At 42.6% G+C, this 18,199-nt stretch overlaps 1 protein-coding gene across 5 annotated transcripts in view; it reads right to left on the bottom strand.

Moving 5' to 3' along the window:
- The window catches only part of Nme7 (NME/NM23 family member 7), a 140,438-nt gene that overhangs the window by 121,524 nt on the left and 715 nt on the right, over positions 1–18,199 (bottom strand). The window contains exons 2-3 of one of the 5 annotated variants that reach the window (XM_075988463.1): positions 18,004–18,168; positions 11,654–11,751 (exon numbers count right to left, since the gene is read on the bottom strand). The exons of 1 other annotated variant lie outside the window; for it this stretch is intronic. In XM_075988463.1, the coding sequence (XP_075844578.1) occupies positions 11,654–11,725 (72 nt within the window). In that variant the 5' untranslated portion in view covers positions 11,726–11,751; positions 18,004–18,168. The remainder of the gene's footprint in view (positions 1–11,653; positions 11,752–18,003; positions 18,169–18,199) is intronic. 3 more of the 5 variants (XM_075988462.1, XM_075988464.1, XM_075988465.1) reach the window with 3 other exon arrangements.

Below are 18,199 nucleotides of genomic sequence, written 5' to 3'. Positions count from 1 at the left end.
TGAACCCGGGTCCTCTGGAAAAGCTACCAGTGCTCTTAACCACCGAGCCACCTCTCCAGCCCCTTGGCCTTCTATTCATTATCATGAATCTACAAGACTACTGTATAACCTATAAAATAAAGCCAAGAGCTCTTCAATACTACTGCATTGCCATCTCTGATTTCTATACATCTTCTCTTTACCATTCTCCCCAAGGATCGCGCGTGCGTGTGTGTGTGTGTGTGTGTGTGTGTGTGTGTGTGTGCATGCGCGCGTGCACATGCATGTGTATTTCCTGATAGGAACCAGATAACATATCAGCTACTAAAATAAATGTACCAAATTCAAAACAAACTATAATGGGAAATAACTGTATATGCGAAGAACTGCAGAATTAATTTCTGAGAGATATTTAAATCATCTTGGCTACTGACCCATCCATGCATATGCAATAGCTAGGTGCTTGCTATGATATAGCTGTTTGTATCTCTGTGAGATTCATATGTTACAAACCCCATCATCAGTATGAGGTGTTATTAGTAAGTGCAGCCTTTAAAGGCTTATTACACTTACACAATGGGCCTCTGAAAGCCCCCTGACTCTGGTCCCCATACTGGAAGGCAGCCAGAAAGCACTATCTATGAAGAAAGAAACAGCCCTTCTCAAACAATGAATCCTCTGGAAATGTGAGAAATGAATTCCTGCTGTTATGAGCTACTTTTTACAGCATCCCAAACAGACTAAGATACTGCCTGAGAATGAAGAAGTGACTGGGACTCCCAAGTTCAATGAGCACGTGGCCACAGAAGTGTCTCATTTAAAGGCACGGGAAAGTAGCTGAGGTTGATGGTACTGTTGATGGGAACTCCAACTAAAATTCCCATTTGGAAGGAAGCACTCTACCCTGTCCGGTGAAGCAACCGTGACAGCAGCGAGGTGCAGACAGTGGTCGGACCACCAGGAACATCACTTCTGCAGGGCTTGAACTCAGCAGTCTAATGCCGAGTCTCAGATGGGTGTTACTCCCATGTTTATTTTACTTGAACCTGTGAGTCATAACTCCTGTCACTTAGAAATCTTCATCTCCACGATGGTTGCTTTCTTCAAAAAGTCAAATGCCCTGTGAGTCCCCGCTTTCTGCAGCGCTGCGGATGAACTCCATAGTTCCCCTTTCCTCCAAGCATCACAATGCACCCGTTTTCTGTCTGTTAGTATTTGGCGCAGCGCTAGAGTTACAGTAGTGTCGCTGCCTTCTGGGACAAGCTGTTTTCATCACTCATAATAAATAAACAGAATAATTTAGCTGACTTCAAGGAGCTAGGATATCCTGGCCAAACGTTTATTTATTATGTATCTATTTATTTTACAGTGCTGGGAATTGAACTGGAGCCTTGCACATACCAGCAAGCACTCAAATGCTGTGTCACGCCCCAGCTCTATTAAAGTCAACCTAAAATATTTGTATCCTCCATGACTGGACAGCTGTGAGCAACCCCTGGATTACCCTCCCTCAGCTTCCTTCGACACCACAGAAAGGCAAGAGAGGAAGAAACATGCCGGAGCGTAGCACGGTACTCCGTGTTCATCTTATTACCAAAATTCAGCACCAGCTTTCTGCTTTTAATGATGTAATGAAAACCCTTGACCTGGTCCCCATAAGACATGGGGATGCGTGGAGCTCATCACTGGCGATGACCTTTAGCAGACTCGCTTTAAAAAGACTGATAATGGAAGAATAACAGCCTTTTTGACTTTGTCCTGGGCCCCGTGTGAGAGAAGGGGTGTGTGCCGAGGTAAAACACCGAAGCCGGCTTTATCCACATTCCAAATGGGGAAATCAAGATAAATACGAATGAAACAAAAGCAGAACAAAAAGCAACGCCGTGCAGAGGCAAGCTCCGTGATTGACAGCCACAGGTGCTTGAAGAGCCATCTATATGGCCGCTGGGTTAGGACTGTCAGCTCCACAGGGGCTAAATCACCCCAGACACACCTTCCCAAGGTGTCTGGGAGGTTAGTTAGTTAAGGTAGGAAGACCCACCCTAAGTGTAGGCAGGGCGATTCTATTAGGCTGGGGTCTTGAATGAACAGGAGAAAAAGAAGCTGAGCTAGAATTCGTCTCTCGCTGCTTCCCAACCGCAGACACAATGTGATTCAGCTGCCTCAGGCTCTGGCTGCCAGGACTTCCTCACCATGATCAGCAGTATTCTGAACTATAAGCCAAGATAAACCTCCCCTTCCCTCAGTTACTTTCCTCGGGTATTTTCCCATAGCAACAAAATGTATAACTAATACAACTACCATGTCAAAAGCCACAGAGTGCCAGGCTGGGGGCCAGCATGGGTCTAACTGTAAATCTAAGATCACACAAAACAGAAAAATTCTGACCAGTGATGTGCTTAGATTTGAAAGACAAAATGGAATAGTGAACCACTGGTCAGTGAACATTATAAATAGAAAAACAGGATCAAGTAAGGCATAATTAATATTTATCTTAATAGGAATACATACTCTTGAGAACAGCAACAAAATGTGTTTCTCTGGGGCCTAGAAAAGTACCTGGCAAGCTAGATGCTCAGGAAATTTTCCAGTGGCATGAAGAGACGGACAGATGAATAGACAGAGAGATGGAGGGAAAGAGTGTCTCAAGGAGAACAATCAACTGAGACCAGCTACTTTAATTCAGGTCTAAGAGGGATGACGGCGAGAATGATGTTAGATTAGCAATTAGTCATAAAGCAGTGAGAAGCAGCACCTGCTCGTAATCTGTCTTAACAATTATCAGCACCTATGTGACTTCATTAACCTCAGAGGCAATAAAGGTTAACATTCAACAGATTACTAATTTGGGCTTCTGTGCCTACAGCTGCCTGAATGACTTTAGCCAGCTGCGTCAGAAGTCGGCGGCACCTGAGGACCTGCCGCCTCAAGCCAGCTGCTTCCAGGAAGGCAGAGCAAAAAGCGGCTGCTGAAGAACAAACTTCACTTTGCTTTGAACATTCCGAGAATATAGTGAATCATTAAAAATTTATGACCAGACACAGGAGGCAAATAAGCCAGCAGTTCCTACCTCCCTTCGCTATAGCACCATAAGCACGGGAAACGGAAACACGGCAACCACGCTAGGCTTTGAGCAATAATGCGTTTTATACTTGTCCTTGAGACGCACTTCCCAAATCCACACACTTGGGAAGCCGAGGAGAAAGAGCTCCAGTTCACAACCAACTTTCACCTGATGGTTTCAGACAGAGCACAAGAGCAGCAGCAACAAAAGGCGTGGCTTACATCAAGTGCACTGACCGCACAGGCGGGAGGACAGCAAGTTCAAAGCCAGCCTGCGTTTCACAGGGAGCGCCAGGCTAGCCTGGGCTGTCTGCTAAGACCACTGTCTCAAAAGGACAGAAAGCCAAACCAAAACAACAACAAAAATCAATAAACGAACTCACGTGCTCCCCCAAATGCACAACCGACCCCTCTTGCCTATACTTTTAAGGGCAGGATGAAGAAAAGCCGAAAAAACCACGGCCATTGTCAGCTTCATCCAGAAAGGGCTTTTGTTTTCTAAACTTTTTCTTCTTGAACCCTAAAAAAAAAAAATCTCTTGACTTCTGAGTTCACTGCCATGTGAGAAATCAAAGTCACACGCTCGTATTAAGGGAAACCTCTCTGGAAATCAAAGGCAACCTCGGCTTCAGCCGCCTTCAAGCGAACGCAATGGCCGTGGAGTCTTTCCACAGTATCTCCAGCCAATCGGCAACTCTGAACCTGTGATTCGATTTGCAGAGGCCCAGAGATCAAAGAGACGTTAACAACGAGGAGACCCAAGTGCAGACACGTGACCTGGCAGAGGCTTTGTGACTTTTTACACAGCCCAGCCTTTCAGGGACCCTTGTTTCCCCGTGAGACTGACGAATTTCCCACAGTAAAACCCTGGCTTGCCATCTGGTCTGCTTGCGCAATTAAAATTCTCCCTATGACCAGATCGCAGGCTTCTAGGGGACGGTGAGTATCATTTACTTCTTTTGAAAGTCCTTAGTGACACGAAAACATCAACACTGAAATCAAGGTCCGAAGAAATAAACACGCGTGATAGATCTTGATAAAATGGCAAAAATCAAATATTCAGTACCTTAAAAGACTCAAAACTAATATTTTAACTTTTTTGCTATGTATTTCCGGAAATAATCTAAAGGTCCCCCTTTGCCCCTTACTGGGGCTCCCCTGGCTGACACCTTAGAGAACACAGTTGATGTGGTGTTACGTAACACTAGGGCCAGGCCTACCCTGAGGGACTGCTTGTCGTCAGCTAACCGCAGCACTTGAAAGGAGAATTGGATCTGAGACAAAACAGAAATGCTGGGTCTAAATATATTAGCACAATAACCGTAAAGTAGTTATATACTATTTATACTTAATATTCAATTACAGAATTGACTCCATTGGGCCATAAACCATGTGATAGCAAAGAAAATACCAATATACCTGCTATCTCTAAGCTTTGTCAAGGTCATAGAGGTGTTGGGAAGTGGGTTGGGGGAGGTGGGAGTGTTTACGCCTCTCTCCCCTAACCACCACACCACTAGGCCTGGAAATGTATGTGTTGGACATTTTCCATTTGGCCCTCTGGGTCTTCAATCAGATTTTCTGTAGTCGGCACCGGGCAGGCGAGCTACATGGACTTCAGCAAAGGACTTCTTTACCTTGTAGCTGTCGCATGGATTTGCTAGGCGACCGTGACTGAAGGTTTAGAACGAGCTCTGGGGGTAAGACGCTTACGTTGCCAGCTCCCAGTCAGATCACGTTTAGTTGCCGGGCTCCATTCAAGCCCACAGCTCCTGTCAGCCCCTCCACCGCCGCTATCCCTGATGGTTCTCATCCTGCACCCCGGCAAGCCCCTAGCAGCTCTCTGGTGTGGCCAGGCCCCGCTCCTGCTGCCTGTACTGCTTTGTCAGGGTCTCTGGCTCTGCCCGCACCTTTGGAACGCATCCCTTAGTCGTTTCCTCCACTCACATGCCCATTACTGTGCCCAGCTAGGATCTAGAGACAATACTTCAGAAGTCCCCTCCTCACCCGCTTCACATTTACAGTTCCAGAACATTCAGAAGAGGATAAGATTTTTGGTGACTTGTGATTTCAATGTCACATCCAAGAAAGCTTTGCTTGACACAATACACAGGATGCAGGCCTATACTTCGTTCTAAGAGATTTCTTATTGGGGGTCTTATATATAGATTGAGGTTTTTGTTTGTTTTAGCTACTTTTCATGTATGATATTAACTAAAAGTCTAAATGGATCCTTGTACAAAAAAATATTTAATTGTCCAAGCAATAACTGCTTAGATACTACTTTTACCCCATTGAATGGTGCTGGCATTTTTGGCAAAGATCAATGTATCACCAAGAGTCTGCTCCTGGGTTCCAAACTCTGTTCCTCTCACCATCAAGCCCATCCCTATGCCCCATCACCATGCCTAGAGTACCAAACTTTAGATCTCTCAAGTCAGGAAAAGCAAGTCTTCAGATTTCATATTTTTAAAAAATTGCCTTGGCTGGGGCTGGGAATATGGTTCAGTTGGCAAAATGCGTAACACGCAAGCATGAAAACCTACGTTTGGATCCTAGCGCATGCACACAGTAGCCGAGTACAGCAGCGCATCCTGGATTCTAGCACTGCGGACGTGGGGGGTAGATCTCTGAGCGTGCTAGCCAACCAACTTAGCCTTCTTAGTGAGTTCCAGGCTCAGTGGGAGAAACTAGCTCAAAACATAAGGTGGAGAGCACATGAGGAAGACATCAGTGCTATTCTCTGGCCTTCTCACGCACACTCACACACATATGTGCACACTGTCTTGGCTAAGCTGGCTGCCTCACACACACACACACACACACACACGCACACACTGTCTTGGCTAAGCTGGTCTTCTCTCTCTCTCACACACACACATGTGCACACTGTCTTGGCTAAGCTGGTCTTTCTCTCTCTCTCTCTCTCACACACACACACGTGCACACTGTCTTGGCTAAGCTGGTCTTCTCTCACACACTCACGCACACACTGTCTTGGCTAAGCTGGTCTTCTCTCGCACACTCACGCACACACGTACACACTGTCTTGGCTAAGCTGGTCTTCTCTCGCACACTCACGCACACACGTACACACTGTCTTGGCTAAGCTGGCCTTCTTACACCCCCAGCCCTGTAGTCCCCGCTGTAAGCATGTGCACAGCGCCCAACAGCCTGAGGTGCAGTGATAGAGAAGGACAGAGCTGACCAAGCAGACAGGTATCGGGTTTGGGCCCTTCCCTGTATTCTGTGTGCCATCTGCTGCAGAAACCGCATGCACATACGGGGTTGCATGCACTGCACCTGTCTCCACCGGCCTCAGTCGCTACTAACTCTATTTGCATTTTTGTCAGAAGCAAAGGACCGTTGCATACTCAGGATCGGTGCAAATGGCGTGTTGCTGGTAAGCCGATGGGCCTAGTGGCTGTGAGCACAACCGTCCTTCTGTACAGCCATCAAGGCCTTGTGAACGCCGACCGGCCAGTGTTAATAGCCTTCATTGGCTGAGTCGGCCTGAAGAGGTTCGTATTAGGATAGCATTTTCTTCCACATGTTTGCTTACATTGTCTCACATAACTCAGATATTATTTTATACTGAAGCCTTACTTAGCTTTTTATTAAGTCAAACAATATTTTGGTAGATTAGCAGATTTCAAAAATGCCATTTTCAAATTTAATCTAACAGAAGAATTCATTATTTACATTGTTTTTTTAATTTAAGAAGAAAAAGTTTATCTTTCCCTTTATGAGACCATCTGTGGTGGTGAGCACTCCTGATTTCTACAAGGATGGCATCTGAAGGGTATCAATAATGACTCAAGTGAATAACATTGACTGAGCCAGAAAGGACGTCATCCAATGGTGGAGGAGCGCCACCTAGTGTTCACTACGGTTACATGTCCCCATAGCTGGTACATGCGTCCATTTAGTCCTGTGGTTATCAATTCTAGAAATAGAAGATTTTCAAAAACAAAGTTAAAGAGTCTTTGTACAGCTACATGAAAGAAAAAAAAGGTTAAACTATACCACATTAGAAAGAATACAGAGCTCTAAGATAAAAACAAAACAAAATTAAAAAAAAAATAAACCTTTTAACCCAGGCCTTGTTACTGTGGAGCTGTGTCACCATGAATGTTCACAAATCCCAAGAAATTCTTTGTTTGTTTTTCCAAGGCAGGATTTCTCTGTGTAATAGCCTTGGCTGTTCTGGAACTAGCTCTGTAAACCAGGCTGGCCTGGAACTCAGAGATCTGCCTGCCTCTGCCTCCTTGTTGCTTGTATTAAAGCCGTGCGCCATCACACCCAGCCCCAGGACAGTAATACAAGAAAAGCTATAAACACAGTTCAGCCTCAACAGCCGACAGGCAGTAACTAAGAGAGCAACTGGCTTCCCTCCCACCCCAATCCCTAAGTTAAGGCGCTGGCTTTCGGTTTTAACATATCCTCTTCGTGCCAGGGTGGGTCAAGCCTTTCTAACCCCTTACATTTTAAAAAGGACCTAATCTGAATCTTTTCGTCAATTCCCCAGGTTATCCTCAAGCAAATTTGAAGCCTTGCTTTTTAGCCACTGATAAATGATCAGGGTCAAACATTCACTGTCGTGGAAGGGGAAAGACAGTCAGCGCTCTTCACCTGCCTCCTAATACCTAAGTCAAATACATGGGAAGAAAACAATTCAGAAGATTCTATTAGCTGTTTCAAGAATAACTTCCTCATGAGATAAAAAGATTTATTCTAAAGTGTGCGTTTGTGTGTGTAAAATAACTTTTTCAGCTCTTGTATTAATCTCACCAAGCTTTTTGAAAGGTCTCTAACGTGATGTAAATTTTAATTAACCGTCTTCTTAAGATGTGGCTTTTTAAAATTTGTAGTCTTAAGAATCTAGCTTTAATACACAGAGACAGTGATTTGGACAGTCTTTTAAGAGGAGATCCATAAATCAACCCATGCATGCAGACACTGGAGTGACCTTGTTACAGAGCCAGGAGACGGAATGCACAGGCAAGTCCCCAGCATGTGGTTGGAAATGGGAGGACCTCCAGCAGCGCGGCCCTCCCAGGACCCTCAAATGTGCTAGAAAGGGCAGAGGAACCTCAGAGAGGGCAGGGGTGACTGGCAGAGGCAGACACCGCTTTCTTTCTCAGACTCAGAAGCTACTCAGTCCATTCCTCTCCCTCTCTCGTCTTTCCACTCTGGATATCTTCCCTACTCTAGAAACAGGATATTAAAAATAAAAGAGGCATTAAAAAGGGAACCAGAACAGGAGGAGAGGACGGTAAAACAACAGAAGTGGGCACTTGCTGGTATGGCACCGACTAAAGCTACTTTTTTAAAAAATTAAAATATAATCACATAACTTCATATGCCCCCATCTCTCTAATCTCTCCCATATTTCACCCTTCAAATTCATGGTTTATTTTTCTTTTATATATATTTACAGAAATATATATATATCAACAAGCTGAGTCCATTTAGGGTCGCTTGGATGATTTATTTATTTATTTTCAGCTGACTAAAGATTTCAATTCCTTCCCTTTGTTGAGAAACCAGAACTGATTCAGTATGGGGTCCACTGAGCATCCGCACAGATGTGCACCTCAGGCAGGTGGGGATGCGACAGTGAGGTGGAAGACACTGCCTCTAAGTGTGCCTCAGCTTCACTTCTTTATCTTTAAAACTGAGGATTTTAAAAATTACCAGCCAATTTCTTCAGTGTGCACGAATACATTTTGTGTATTTTATTTATTTCTCTTTTATGTGTACGAATGTTTTCCCTATATGTTGGCTGTCTCTGCAACACATGCATGCAGTACCTGTGGAGACCAGAAGAGGGCATCAGCTCTCCTGGAACTGGAATTAAGGACGGTTGTCAGCTGCCACATGGGTGAAAACCCATGTCATCTAACCAGTGAGCCATCTCTCCCACTTCCCTTCATCTTTTTTTATGGGCCTGTTGCTATTCACAATTTAGAGCTCACGGTCTGCTAAGCATTAGTGACAATTTCAGTCTCGAGTTGGAATTAGGAAAACGCAGTCTCCCCCACCTCTGAAGCACCACTACGCCACGCCACACCGGGTCTACACCAGTCCAGCCCTCTTGACGTCTGTTGCCGTCCTGCTCTTCACTGCTGATTCGGCCTGAGTGGCCTGACTGGATCGTAGACAAACCCTCTCTCCCACCCTGTAATCTTTTTACTTTTAACGTTTTTATTTTTGACATTATAACTACATCATTTCTCCCTTCCCTTTCCTCTCTGTGAACCCTCCTGAGTACCACCCCTTGTTCTCTTTCAAGTTCATGGCCTCTTTTTCGTTAATTAGTGTTACATATGTGTGTTCTTGAACATATACATATAACTTACTCAGCCCATATAAAGTTACTACCCCAGGATCTTTACAGCCAACTCTCTCTGAGAGGATCTGTGCACAGCCAACTCTCTCCGACAGGATCTGTGCACAGCCAACTCTCTCCGACAGGATCTGTGCACAGCCAACTCTCTCTGAGAGGATCTGTGCACAGCCAACTCTCTCCGACAGGATCTGTGCACAGCCAACTCTCTCTGAGAGGATCTGTGCACAGCCAACTCTCTCTGAGAGGATCTGTGCACAGCCAACTCTCTCTGAGAGGATCTGTGCACAGCCAACTCTCTCTGAGAGGATCTGTGAACAGCCAACTCTCTCTGAGAGGATCTGTGCACAGCCAACTCTCTCTGAGAGGTTCTGTGCACAACCAACTCTCTCTGAGAGGATCTGTGCACAGCCAACTCTCTCTGAGAGGATCTGTGCACAGCCAACTCTCTCTGAGAGGTTCTGTGCGCAGCCAACTCTCTCTGAGAGGTTCTGTGCGCAGCCAACTCTCTCTGAGAGGTTCTGTGCGCAGCCAACTCTCTCCGACAGGATCTGTGCACAGCCAACTCTCTCTGAGAGGATCTGTGCACAACCAACTCTGACAGGATCTGTGCACAGCCAACTCTGACAGGATCTGTGCACAACCAACTCTGACAGGATCTGTGCACAACCAACTCTGACAGGATCTGTGCACAACCAACTCTGACAGGATCTGTGCACAACCAACTCTCTCTGAGAAGCCCTTTCTCCTTCTAGGGATTCTAGAGAATGCTGCACTATAGTTTCCCTCAGATCAATGAGGAGAGGCTTCCATGATTATCCAACCGTCAGTCCTTTCTAAACCCCTCACTCTGCAGCCTTATAAATTGCTTCATTTCTTGTAATAAGCAATACATCTCATCATACCATATTGTACTTCTTGTCTAAAATTGTATGTCTCCCCAAACTCAGCCTTTTTAGCTCCTTAGGGGTTTTGAGGTTGTCTAGAACAGTGAGAGTCACACAGTAGAAATTTAACAGTGATTGGGCATGAATAAAGTCAGGCTTCTCTCTGAATAAACATCCACTCCTCCTTTCTTCACAACCACCTTTCCACAGCACTCATCTTAGGGTGCTCATCCTTCCTATTCCCCGACAGTGCAGAATCATATTCTCTGTGCACTGACTAGCAACCTCCAGAGATGCTGGGGCTACTTGAAACTCTTAGTTGTCACAGAAGAGAAAAGTTTTTAAATTTCAAACACTATCATTAATTTTGAAAAACCTGAAGATTTGTAAGGTTTTTACCAGTCACTAAAATGAGAGAAAGAAGATGAAGAAGAAGCAGGATGGAGAACAGCTGGGGCTGCTGCTCCAGAAGGCTGAACGACGAAGCCCCGCCTCCGCATGAGGCTCGGTTGAGCACAGACATGAAGGAAAAGGAGCATTCCAGGGAAAGGGAAAAACAAGGGTGGCAGGAGCGTATGCAAACCTAAAAAACACAGACTGTGCCTCAAAAAAAGAGAGTATGTTTACATAGAGATAATTTATACACATATAAACAGATAATGTACAAAAGTACTTTCTAATAGACACAAAGTCTGTATCTTTACACTCACGATTCATAAAAAGGAGTGAATGAAAAAAACAACATTAACAGAGAAGAGAGAGAGAGCAAGTCTATTACACACTTAATTGCACAGGTAACAAAGCTGAACTCTTAGCAATGAACCATAATGACATGGTTCCCTACTGCCTCCAAATGCCTTCTGGTAAATTTAGGGAACTGTTGTTGGCATTAAAATGTGTAAGTTCCATTTTGGATTTATACATATTCATACGTTAAATAAAGCATAAAGCTCACTGAATAAAAATAACACAGAAAAAGCTATAAAGTTAGCTAACTTTGTTATCTTTAATTAACATTTCTTGGGTTGGGGATTTAGCTCAGTAGTAAAGAGCTTGCCTAGCAAGTACAAGGTGCTGGGTTTGGTCTCCATCATTGGAAAAAACAATAAACAAATAATTAACATCATGTCACAGTGATTAGTCTGTGTTTCTCCATTTCTGAAATCTCTTTTAATCAGTAACAAAATACTGGAAATGTGTCTAACAGCCATGGGTCATTAAACAAAAATCTCAGGCCAGATGTGGGATACTTCCTTTTATGTTGTTGCTCAGAGAGATCCAGAGGCTCCCTATACAATATAGGCTCTTGTCAGTCCTCTTGATTGTCCATCGGAATTAGTTGATAAGACTGTATTGCTGAAAATGCTATACACACCTTTGGTGCAAGATACAGAGAAACCAAGCTGGAACTGGACTGTAAGCTTCTTCCCTGCTGACCGGCTTTCATAGTGCCAGAGGACGCAGTGCAGGCTGCTGGGGGAAGAAAAGGCATCAATAACCATCAAATCCCAGATGATGACCCTATGAGCTACAACACCTACCTGCTAGGCAAGATGTGCTCATCACGGCAACAATGGCACAGCTGTTAGGGGGCAACCACACACTGAGTAGTTTCCATGCCTGCCCACCAAGAGGAAATCCAGGCCTCGTACTGTAAACCCAGTTAAAGCCCACGGCCGAGGAGGGGAACTTATTACTGTTGGTTAGCTAAAATGAGTGCCAAAGTGTCTTTTAAACAGTTATGTGTATACCCACAGACAGGTGCGACTCTCATTCTTAATCAGGGAACTATCTCATGTGACGAGCACTGGTGAATACAGGGATGTGTGGCTGTTAAGACACTGAAAACAAGTGACGGGAAAGTGCTCCACCCTACATGGGACAGTCATACCAGCTGCTTTAAGACTGCTCAAGAGGGGCAGAGAAAGTGTAAAGGCCCACATACAGTGAGAAATGCTATGAAACACTGTCATAAGCATGATCCAATCAAGGCAATCACGATCTCACATCAAAATGGGCCGAAGCAGACTGGGCCTGTCGAGGCCCAGCTGGCCCTACTTCTCCCTGATGAACTGTGGTCTACCGATAAACCCTGGGGGAGAGCCAGAGTTGTCTGTAGTCATTTAGCCACGGACGAGACCACCAAGCTCTAATGGGTGGTTACAAATCCCCAGTCACATAGATGGCTCTAGTTCAACTCAGTTTACAAAACAAAACAAAAAGATAAAACTGTAGAAAGGGGACTAGGGCGCTGAGTGACTGTGGTGGGAGGAGATAAGAGAGGGCGAGCGTGACAATAACCAGAAACTAATATATATATATATATATATAAAACTTTTATTAAAATTTGTTTTTGATGATCATATATATATTAATAAAAGATAAATAGCAGCGATAACAGCTAAGATTAATAGACTTACAGTGTATAAAGTATTAGGGTAAGTAACATATCAATTATAACAATATCTCTATAATGAGTAATGTTTTTATCCAGCTCATTTTACAAACAAGAAAACTGTCTCTCTCAGTCTTATGTTAAAATGACTTACTCTCTTAAGCTCCTTAAAGAGAGTGATCTGAATTATTCCTGCTTTTAAAAAGTTAGTCTTAGCTGGGTAGTGGTGGTGCACATCTTTAATCCCAGCACTCAAGAGGCAGAAGCAGGCAGATCTCTGTGAATTCAAGACCACCCTGGAAGTTCCAGGAGAGTCAGAACTGTTACACCAAGAAACCCAGTCAAGAAAGAAAAAAAAAGTTAGTCTTACCTTTGCATGTCGTATGTGTGTTACACTGCAAGAATTCAACAGAAAAGCAGAGTTCGGGCGCCTATGCACGTGCTCATTTCTAATGAACGAATCCAAGTTCAGTCTGTATTTCAGTGACATGTGTGTGAAAGGTATTGAAAACAAACAAAAAACCCCATAAAGCTCTTAGTAGCTCTAAAGCTGGAGCTAACCCGTTCTATTATAGAAGCCACACTCTTTGCATAAAAACAACTGTGAAAAGTATTCAGATAATCAAAGGAATATAATTATATTTTTAAAATTTAGATGCATGGTGTAAAATGCAGTAAGTTACTTAACAAAAAGATGATTGACACAAACAATAGAAATGAACTTGCCACAAGATGGAGGGATTTTAATTTTTTCAGAGCCATATTTTTGAACCCAAGTAGCAAGAAATTGATGAGGTCTGAATGCTCCAATTGTATTTTATGATCAAATGTCACTGAAAATCAAAAAGAAATACAAGCTACAGAAGCAAATATTGAATTAATCCATTTAAACTGAGTAGAAATCCACAGATATCAGATGCAACGCCTGGTTAAATATAATCAGACATGTTTTGCTGCCCATTCTGCAAAACCAAATGGGTACTTTGGGGGTAGAGGTCTGGTTTTCCAAGACAGGATTTTTCTGTGTACTCCTGGCTGTTCTAGAAGTCACTACATAGATCTAACAGGCCTCAAACCTGGAGATCCGCCTGCCTCTGCCTCCCAAGTGCTGGGATTAAAGGTGTGCACCACCACCACCACCACTCAACAACCAAACAGGTTCTTTTAAGGTATATTTTTATTAATTCTATAAGAATTCCATACAACGCATATTGATCACATTTGTTCTCCAGTCTTCCTCTAACTCCTCCCAGATCCACTCCCCACCTCCTCACCATGCGGGTTCTTAAAAGTGAACTAGAGACCAAGTCTTCCTATTTCTCATCCTCTCCTCTCTTTTCTCTAGCCTCTTAATGCTTCCTTTGGGAAAATGAATCTATAAGAGAACTTGAAGAAAAATGAATTTAATATACAAAAATAAATTTCTCAAGAGTAAAAGTGGACAAAAATACTGTTAACTTCAAATGGTTATTTCTGAAGCTTGTTTTGGATTTTAATCTCTTTCCATTTCCCCAAACTATCTTCTCATTAGGGAGTAACCTGGTTATTATGGAAACAATATATTTCATATGGATAGTACATTACAGCTTATAAATTACTTTTATAAAAGACTCACTCTTTGATCCTCATATAAGTGCCTTAAGGTCATCTGAATAAGAAGTAGCTTTCTGATTTTATGGATGAGAAAAGTAGCCCCAGAAGATCCCTGGTTGGTAGGTGCTGAAGCCAGGACCACAATAAAGATTGGGAAACTCCAGTTCTAGCTCTGCATCAGGGCCTGCGACAAGCTGCTGCCTCCACACAGCTGGCCAAGGGGGGACTAGATGACTTTGTATGAGCAAAGGGTTTTTAAGCCAGCTTCTAACTTCTTCATTTTAAACAGACAATACATTTCAAATTTTAACACTTTATGAGAGATATGAAAAAATTACAAATAAATATTATAGGTAAATATTAAGTTACTTTAATTTATACAACATGCAGCAATTGGTGATCTTTCTCAATTGTCTAAGAAAAGCAATAGGTCTTTTTAGTAAAGCAGCACATCTATTGTTAGATATATGTATGTCATGTTAGAGGTATGCATGTAATGATAGATATATGTATGTAATGATGGATGTGTGTGTGTGTGTTAAAGAATTACATTTTATATTTTCATTTTCTCTGGTTGAATCAATCCACATATTAATTTGTACATATGAAATGACAGATGTATGTATGTAATGTTAGATGCATGTATGTAATAATATCTGTATGCAATGATAGGTGTACGTATGTAATGATAGATGTATGTATTTAATGAATAGAAACAGCAGTTCTGATTGTTAGAGACACAGGAACCCTGGCATTCCGCTGGCAGAGTACATATTGGTGAAACTTTTCTGGGGTAATCTGGCAGCATATCAAAACCTTAAAAATGCTCATGACCCCTCACTTTGTTATTACCTTTTTAATTTATTCTAAAGAAATAATGTGTAAAGTGTGTTATATAGAGTGATAACAGAACAAATTAATATGTGGATTGATTCAACCAGAGAAAATGAAAATGTAAAAGGTAATTCTTAAAACTAATCCAGAAAAAACATACAAGATCTAGTAAGTGAGGAAAACCTATTTTAAAAACAATGTATATGGTAGAATCACATATACACATGTACACATACATAAATATGTGCCTAGGGTGTTTCATAAAATAGTAATAGTGGGGCTGGAGAGAGGGCTCAGTGCTTAAGAGCACTGACTGCTCTTCCAGAGGTTCTGAGTTCAATTCCCAGCAACCACACAGTGGCTCACAACCAGAGAGCTCTGGTGCCCTCTTCTGGCCTGCAGGCATAAATGCAGACAGAACACTGTAGATATAATAAATAAATAAATCTTAAAAAAAATAATAGTGATTGTGTACAATAGTTTTCCATATTTCTACAGCAGAATAAGCTGTATATATCTATCTTTATCTACCTATATCAATATCTATATATTTATAAATTTGTTTAATTTTAATATATTAAGTCTATGCACAAGGATTAAATTAAATTCAAACACATCAGAGAGGCTTACAGCCGTCACATAGGCATAGAGAAGCACATTTAAAGAATAAAGAAATGTGCCTAAAACAGAAGGCAAGATGAGTCAGCAGAGATAACAATAGCACTTAATAGGCAGAAGTAAAGAACAAAAATGAACGTGAGGGGAACGGCACATTTCAGTGGCTGTCATGTCTTACATCATGTCACGACTAACAGAAGATCTTAAAATAGCCAGTTTTCAGAAACGCCGTCATTTAGACACCGTTTGCAGAAGGCAATGGAGGTTTACATCATTAGAAGCAAAAGCTATTTCTAGACAAAACTTCAAATTGTTGGCTGCTGCACCGAATCATCAAGAAAGGCAGCGGAAGAGCCTCTGAGAAAACCACCTTACCAACACCCGCTTGCTCATACTCACCACACCTTAGGGACGTTGTTATGGAAACCAGAAACAGCCAGAAAAGGACAACCAAGTTATAAAGCAGCGATATAAGGAGAGAAATCAGGAATCTCTGGTCTCCAAAGGGAAGAGAAGAAAAATATTTCCCAAAAAAATTCTATAGTGAGCGTTACCGACAGGGGGAAATGGCACCGTTAGACCAAGCTAATGTGGCTGAAGCTTAAAGGTAGAGCCAAGGTAAAAGAGAATTATATTATGGAATAGGTAAGATATATGAGACACATTGTGTTAGTATATCTAAAATTAAATCTAAACTTCTTTCCAAGCTCCATATATTTCAGTGTCTTGGGTTTCTGCCCCCCTTTTCCAGCCCCCACTTTGTCCAGGTTCTCTAATGTCTCTCTGCACTAACCGTGCCTCTGCTCAGAATGCAATGTTACAGACCCACCCCAGGAAATCTTTTCTACTACTAAAACCTTAGTTTGAAAATCACATCTTCGTGAGGCCCTTCTGTGGATGCATGTCACACTGTTAAACCCTCACATCTTCGTGAGGACCTTCTGTGGATGCATGTCACACTGTTAGACCCTCACATCTTCGTGAGGACCTTCTGTGGATGCAGGTCACACTGTTATACCCTCACTACTTCATTTCTTCTCTCTCTGCACACGTGCATGCGCATGTACATGTGCGTGTGTATGTATAGACAGGGTCTCACTATTTAACTCTGGCTGGCCTAGGACTCACTATGTGTATGGTATGTATGAGTGTACAGGTATGCAAGAACACATATGCATGTGCACATGGAAGATAGGAGATATCCTTGGGTACCATTCCTCAGGTACCACCCACTTTTTAAAAGTTTTTTTGTTTGGTTGGGTTTTTTTTTTTTTTTTTTTTTTTGAGACAGGGTTTCTCTGCAGCGTTGGAGCCTGTCCTGGAACTCACTCTGTAGATCAGGCTGGCGTCAAGCTCATTAAAAAACATTTTTATACTTATTTATATTGAATGTGTGTGTATACATCTCACTCTTCTCAGAAAGGGCTGACAGCATATGATGCAGGAGAAAGATCGAGATGTCGAGAAAAACATGAAATGTTTACTTAACTGTTTTTAGGCTTTTTAAAAAATCAGTTTTCTTCACAAAAAGCACCATCTCTAGGTTAAAGAGGAATAAGATGAATCTGCATGCCCGGAGAGTTCCACTCTTTGACCCTAAGGTATAATACTCTTCAAAGTACACCATGTTTCGGTTTTCATGGATCCTGAGTCACAGTGAGAAATGTAATTTACATAAAAACCAGTATACACACACACGATCAAATGGCAAAGATGGGTATTGTATAATAGACAGGAGCGAGGGAAGTCAAGAGCAAAAGAAGAGGACTGATCTCTTGACACTCCCTTCTCTAAAGCAGAAATACAAGGCTACAGAATAAATAAAAGCATTGATTAGCCGAGATCAATGTGATACTGAACACATTGCCTATTAAATTCTGTCAAGCACCTATAAAGAAGAAAAGGGGAAGAGAAATGGGGTTTGTGAAGTAAAGGTTTGAAAAGGTTTCCACAGGAAAGAGGAAGAGTTTAGGTTAAGGAAGGGGGGGGGACTGCTGAACAGCAATGAGATGCGGAGACTGTCTCTTGCAAAGTCACACCTATACCCATCTGAAGGCATATTCTACCATGTCCAGCCCACCATCCTCAAGTGCTGAGAAGACTGGAGATAAGTTGACTAGAACGCTTTAGTGGAGCAATGGGTGAATTAAAACCATCTAAAAGCTTATTTAAAAAGAAAAATCATCACGCCCCTTTCCTATTCAATCACAATTTACGGCGGTGCTCGTGAATTCTAGAAACTCTCCCAGTAATCTTGAAAGACAAGTCTGCTAAAACACACTGACCTGGAAAGGATGCAAGAACCCAGAAGCGGAGCCAGCAGACATCTATTATTAAACGGTCCTGGTAGGAGATGCAAGGCCGAACTCCACCACTTGGGAGAAGAGACTCCAGTACTTAGGGAGATTCAGATCCAGTTAGTGTTGAGACCCCACCAGGTCGGTAAGCGGCTGCACGATTGGAAACACAAAAGATGAACAA

The sequence above is a fragment of the Microtus pennsylvanicus genome, chromosome 10 (assembly GCF_037038515.1).
Source record: "Microtus pennsylvanicus isolate mMicPen1 chromosome 10, mMicPen1.hap1, whole genome shotgun sequence".
NCBI lineage: Eukaryota > Metazoa > Chordata > Mammalia > Rodentia > Cricetidae > Microtus > Microtus pennsylvanicus.
The sequence above is the reverse complement of the archived record's forward strand: the minus strand, read 5'-3'. Positions and strand labels throughout refer to the sequence as shown.